The 6,557-nt window shown below is 32.6% G+C and overlaps 1 protein-coding gene across 1 annotated transcript; it reads left to right on the plus strand.

The window, feature by feature from the left end:
- The first annotated feature begins 702 nt into the window (after positions 1-702).
- LOC114182331 (Ubiquitin-like superfamily protein) lies at positions 703-1,935 on the plus strand. The gene is made up of 2 exons (XM_028069189.2): positions 703-1,040; positions 1,479-1,935. Exons 1-2 carry the CDS (start codon positions 791-793, stop codon positions 1,703-1,705), a joined length of 477 nt encoding a protein of 158 aa, XP_027924990.1. The 5' UTR covers positions 703-790; the 3' UTR covers positions 1,706-1,935.
- Positions 1,936-6,557: the final 4,622 nt, after the last annotated feature.

The raw sequence follows: 6,557 nt of genomic DNA on the forward strand, positions 1-6,557 counted from the left end.
TAATTCAAATATAACAAAATTAATATACTTTCATCTTAATTAATGACGACCAAATATCCTGTATTTAATTAAGATCCTAGTTTCAATTACTTCTTTTCAATTTTATATATAGCACTAAAAAAATTTCTAATTACCATAAAAATTAATTAATATTACATAACCAAAACCAATGCAACTGTTGTACGAATTTCACCCGAGATAAAATTTTAACTTCAACTCCTATAAATAAATAAAAATGGTTATTAGAAAAGTTGAAGTAAAAATTGATCGTATATATTCTTATGTAAATGAACAACTAAGAGCATTTAGTGAGTCTTTTAAGACATTTAATGAGTTAATTGATTTCCAATAAAAGAATTTATTGAGTGATTACGTAACTCTTTGTGATTGTTTAAGAGGTGTAGTTAGAGAGGCATGAGACTTATGACACTTGTTCAGTATTAATTAAGGTAGATTGATTGGTTTTGATGGAAGAAGATGAAGAGGAAGAAGAAAAAATAAAATAAAATAAAAGAAGGTAATTGATTTTGCCCCACCAATCAAGCAATTAAATGAATTTGTTGGTAAGCACCCACTAACTCCCCCATGTGCCCTAGAAAAGACAATTTGCCCATATTGTCCAATGTCTCCCCATGTGTTCCCTCAACTCTTGCTTTTTTGCAACACTAGGGCGGCTTCTATTTTATTCATGCTCTTCTTTCTTCATTTTCAACACTTTCCCTCTATTATATAAGCCCCTAACCTCATCACCTTCTCTTTGCTCCTCCTTCACTTTCCAAACAGATCAAAGATGATGAAGTTGAGGTCAAAGAGGTTTTCAAGAACAAGCTCCAAGCTTCCCAACAATGGAAGCAAAGGAGAAAGGGATGCCAAAAACATCGGTGAAATCAAGTGGGAACTTAGGCCTGGTGGCATGCTTGTTCAGAAGAGGGAGAGTAATAATAATAATAACCAAAGTTCTGGGGAGGGAGTCATTGCTGTTAGAGTTTCCACTGTCTCAAAATGGCATGACATTTCCATTGATGCCACTTCAACTTTTGGTAATGCTCTTCTAATCAAATCTAATTTTAGTTATAAACATGTGAAATAATTTGATTCTCAATACGTTTGGTTTAATGAAATACAGTTTTAGTTACAAACCCTTTTATTTATTGAGTTTGGTTATCAGAAAAAAGATTCAAACATATGTTACACTTCAAAGTTTTGGGTTTAAAATAATGTATATATTAAGTTTCTTGTAGTTATTATAGTGTAAAGTTTCACCTAATGAAAAATCCCACATTTGTTTTCTCATCAATTTGTTGTTCATGCATACCCTTTTCAAAGTCTACTCCAAATTTTCATTTTGAGTTAAAAGGGTGTTTGTAGAAATAAAAAAGATTCAAAATTTTGGTTTATATTGTTGACTTTGAAATCATTACTTTTTCTTGAAGTGGGTGTTTTATACTTATTAATTTGTGAATGGTAATAACTTGCAGGGGAACTAAAACTGATTTTGTCACTGGTGACAAATTTGGATCCTAGAGAGCAGAGGCTTCTGTTCAAGGGCAAAGAGAGAGAAGACAGTGAATTTCTTCACATGGTTGGGGTTAGGGACAAGGACAAGGTCCTAATGCTTGAGGATCCTGCAACTAAGGAGATGAAGCTTCTTGGCATGGCAAGAGGCCAACCCATTAACAATACTTGCTGTACCATTACTGTATGAACACCCTTTAATTAATTCATCAAACTTCTTGTTATTAATTAGCACTAACCAGAAAACAAAAGAAAGAAGACAAAAACAAAAGGTGAAGTAAAGTTTAATGTAATGATATGGTCTTTCTTCACTTTTGTTTGTCTTAGAATAGAAACTTAATTATGTACTTATCTGTTGGGTAGAACCTCCCTTCATTTAAAAATTGTACAACATCATGCAATGCCATGGCAGTTTCCTCAGTTTTCTCTTGTAATTCAAGTATCCATTCTCTCCTATGTTTTTTGTGTTGTACCTTCTCTTGTGTTTTTAAAATATATTAATTTTGATACATTAGCAAACTTTTTAATATGCTTTAAAATATAAAATTAATATAAGTTAATGTATTTTTAAGGTTCATTATATAAACAACACAAAAAAATATTATTAAGAATCAAAAGTGTTTCATCAAATATTGTACAATCTTTTGTTCTTTGTTTCATTTTTTTTTCTTGTAAGGATTTTTGTTGTATTTTGAAGGTTCAGCATATAAAAAAAAATCAAAATCAAAATGTAGTGTTGTACAACCTTTTGTTCTTTGTTTTTTTTTTTTTTTTCTTGTGATGGTTTTGGTGTGTGTCCTTTGTTCAATTATATAAAACCCATGCGTGCACGCCGACAAAAGAAAACTATTAACAATGCTAGAAGTAGGGTGGAAGCTTTGCTAAGGTATTGGAACTCATAGGTTGTAAAGTTCGAGATGTTTGGGTCAAAGATGGTATTCAAATCGAGGTTCTACACTTTAAATTTCTTAAGAATTAGAAAAAAAAAAGTGTTAATCTCAATTCTTAAAGAATGGTTTTATATGTCATTAAAAGTTCATATAAGTGGTGAGTTATTATTTTCTTAAATAAGTGATGCAAATTTGAAATCAATAAGTGAGTCATTATTATCCTTGGCAACATGTTTATAAAAGGAGTATGAACTTTAAATGTCCTTAAACCTTAAACAAAAATTATTAATTGAACATTAATGTTATCATTACATTTTAAATATTATTAGTGGGAATTCATTAAAATCTAAAATTAATAAAGGAATTTGTAGTTTTTAAAAAAATTTAGAAAACCAAAAAAAGTGTTATCAGCATTCCTCTTAATTCTTTATTCAACCCAAATGTACAAATCCGAATTGTAAAAAGAGAAGTTTTACTTAAAACTTTGGTTAATTTATAACTTCGAATTCCTTTTAGTTATTGATTGTAGTTTTAATCTCCTATTTTCTCACAATTTTAGTCCAAAGATTTTACAAAATTCAAAAAATTATCAAAATCGCAAAAATTATAGTTTTTTAAGGTATGTAAGACAAAAATCGTAAAATAATAATAACCAAAGTCTGTATAAAAAAATAGAAGAGACAGAAATTTTAATTTGAGTAAATATTTATTATTTTTCAATATTTTCGACCTAATTATTTTTCCATTAATACTTTATTCTTTCAAGTGTACATAGAATAATGATAGAAGGGTGCTAAGAAAACTTAATAATAAATAGTAATGATGTGAAAAGGGAAAGTGGTGGTGCTGTAGAAGGTCTAAGTGGGAGGCAAAAGAGGTCCATGACAGGCATGGAGTTCTCTTATCTGGGAAGCAATTTGAATGGAATTCAGCACAATCATTTTTGGGTATTCATCATGCCCTTTCTTTTCGTACATTTCTACATTCAAAATATCTCTCATCTAGGCATAAGAATGAGACTGGATCACGACATGTACAGTGCCTAAAGGCAGGTATTAATGGATATAAAAAAATATAAAAAAAAGACAATTTACACATTTTTAAAATAAAATTATAAAAATATATAAAATAATATAAATATCTGTTGCGGACAGTGACAAAGTTTGGACAAAAAGTCATGCGTGTCAAATTATATTTTTTATATATAAATTAATTTTTTAATTAAAAAATATATTTATTTTCTCTCTTCATTTCTTCTACTCAAAGCAAGCACATACAATAGTAAAATTCAAACAAATATGAATATCATTCATTTTCATATCATAAAATAACTATAAAAAACTATCATTAAATGTCAAATATTTATTTTAGTCAAAGTGTTCTTCTGCATTCTTTTAAGGGACTTGAAATCTTGAATAATTGAATGAGGACTAAAACTTGTTGCAATATTTCGTTCAATATAACCTATCATACTACTTGTTAAAAAATTTTCAAATTTATTATATGTATAATTCTATGAATTTTAGAGAGTTGTTTTTTCTTTTCTTCAAATAGTGAACTCATGAAATTTTTTAAGTTTAGATGATGTAGATGCATTTTACCCTAAACCCTAAACCACATGTAAAACAAAAAAAGATGCTTCAAAAAAACAAAGGTAGAAAATGAACTTACTCAAAAGAAGAAATTGTTTGGTCTAAAATGGTATGTAAATCCTCAATTTCAATGTGGTGGAACCTTATTTTGAAAATAATGAAAGATTGAGGTTAAAAATTGAGTTAGAAAAGAGAGAGAAACCAAAAAAAGAAAGAAAAAGAAAGTACATTGAAGTTTAAAAAAAACATTTTTAAACTAACTTAATATACATAATATAAGTGTTAGATATATATTACATTTGTACTGTACCTAGACAGTCCTAGGTAACTACTCGGTCTAAACCGCCTACGTTTATGATGGAGCTTGGTGGAGATATGAAGCTCCAAGTCCAGCGGAAATGATGGAGGAAGCATGGAAGAATGGAAGCAAGTTTGTAAGCTCTTGCTTGCAATGGATAGGTGAAAGGGTGAGTGATTTAGAGGTAGCTCTAACTTAGGAAGGGGGCTAGAGGTAAAGAGAGTAAGCTCTCTAAAAGATGACTCTCAAGTGGCAATAGTGAGGAGTGTTCTCAACTCAAAGTGTCTATTGCACAAAAATTCAAGAGTGATACAAATGAGTGAATTTTTGGCTTTTATATGAAGCCATTTACACATGAGAAAGGAGAGCCATTGGATGGAGTGGGCCTTGCTCTTGGACGTTGATGAAAGCTTGGAGAAGGAGGCAATGTCACGCCCTTTGGATCTTGGCTTGAGGAACAAGAAGGGTTCTTGGCCTTTGAATGTGATGACCAACCTTAGTTAAACCATGAAGCAAAGGTGTCTCCTTGCTTTACTTTGATAGTCTCGACCATGTATGAAGAGGAATGGGCCCAGCCCAATTTGCACCCCATCCTATGTTCCTTTCGTGTCTTATGTATTATTGGAAAGGAAGGCCTAAACATTGGCCCAAAATAAATTCTATTCTACTACAATTACATGTAATCCTTCAGATCTTGGTGATTTCCTTAGCCCATGTGAATAATGTGTGGATGCTTTGGTCTTGATGGTCATTTAAAGGAATACCCATTTGAATCTTTCTCATCATAGACCTTGTTGTTGGGCCTCTCAATGGGCTTCCACAGGATGTTGGGCTTGAAGGATCATGTATGCTTGGTGAGATCACATCATCCCCTCCACCTTGAAGAGGATTTGTCCTCAAATCGTGGTGGTCATCCTCATCATCTATGGAACCTGTAAAAGGAACTAAGTCAGTTATATTAAATGTAGGATGCACACTGTATTCAACAAGAATTTCTAATTGATAAGCATTATTATTGATCTTCTTTAGAATTTGGAATGGACCATCACCTCGGGGACCAAGTTTGGATTTTCTTAGGTGAGGAAATCTTACCTTCCTTAGATGTAACCAAACTAAGTCACCCTCATTGAATGACCACACTCTCTTGCCCCTTTTTTTAGAATGTGCAATCTTTTCTATTTGAGCTTGAATTTGACTGTTAACCTTCTCATGAAAATCTTTGATGAATTGGGACTTAGAAACCCCTTCTTTATGAACAAAGTTAAAAGAAGATGGAAGAGGTAACAAGTCTAGAGGAGTGAGAGGGTTAAAGCCATAGACAACCTCAAAAGGTGAGAGTTTGGTGATGCTATGGACCACTCTATTGTATGCAAACTCAATGTGGGGAAGATACTCATCCCAAGAGTTATGGTTCCCCTTAAGCACAACCCTAAGCAATATGGAGAGGGATCTATTGACTGCCTCTATTTGCCCATCAGTTTGAGGGTGACAAGAAGTAGAAAAAGAAAGTTTAGTTCCAAACCTAGACCACAAAGTCCTCCAAAAATGGCTTAAGGAACTTAGTATCCCTATCAGAAACAATTGTCTTGGGTAAGCCATGAAGACGAACCACTTCTCTAAAGAAAAATTTTGCAATGTGGCTTGCATCATCGACTTTGTGGCAAGGAATAAAATGTGTCATTTTTGAAAAACGGTCCACAACCACAAAAATCGAATTAACACCCCTAGAAGTCCTTGGAAGCCCTAGGACAAAGTCCATACTAATATCCTCCCAAGGGGTGGAAGCCACAGGCAAAGGAGTATACATCCCAACAGGCATTGCACTAGACTTAGCATGTAAACAAGTTAAACAACTAGCGCAATGTTTTTGAATATCACGTTTCATGTGGGGCCTAAAGAATTTTTCCTTAAGCATTGCCAACGTTGTGGCGACCCTAAAATGTCCATAAGCCCCCCCTCATGCATCTCAATGATTAAGAGTTTACGATGAGAACCACATGGAATGCATAGGCGGGCTTCTTTGAAAAGATATCCATTTGAGATTGAGAAGCTGCCTTGGGACTTATTTAAGCAATTAGAAGAAATAGGAGCAAAGAAGGGATCTTGACCATACAATTCACATATATTGTCAAATCCAAGAATTTGAGATCCAAGTTTGGCTAAAAGAGTATATCTTCTAGAAAGTGCATCAGCCACAACATTGGATTTCCCTTTCTTGTATTTGATGATATAAGGGATTTTCTCTAGAAATTCAACCCACTT

Source organism: Vigna unguiculata, chromosome 4 (genome assembly GCF_037176805.1).
Source record: "Vigna unguiculata cultivar grain cowpea cultivar isolate G323 ecotype 2 chromosome 4, ASM3717680v1, whole genome shotgun sequence".
NCBI lineage: Eukaryota > Viridiplantae > Streptophyta > Magnoliopsida > Fabales > Fabaceae > Vigna > Vigna unguiculata.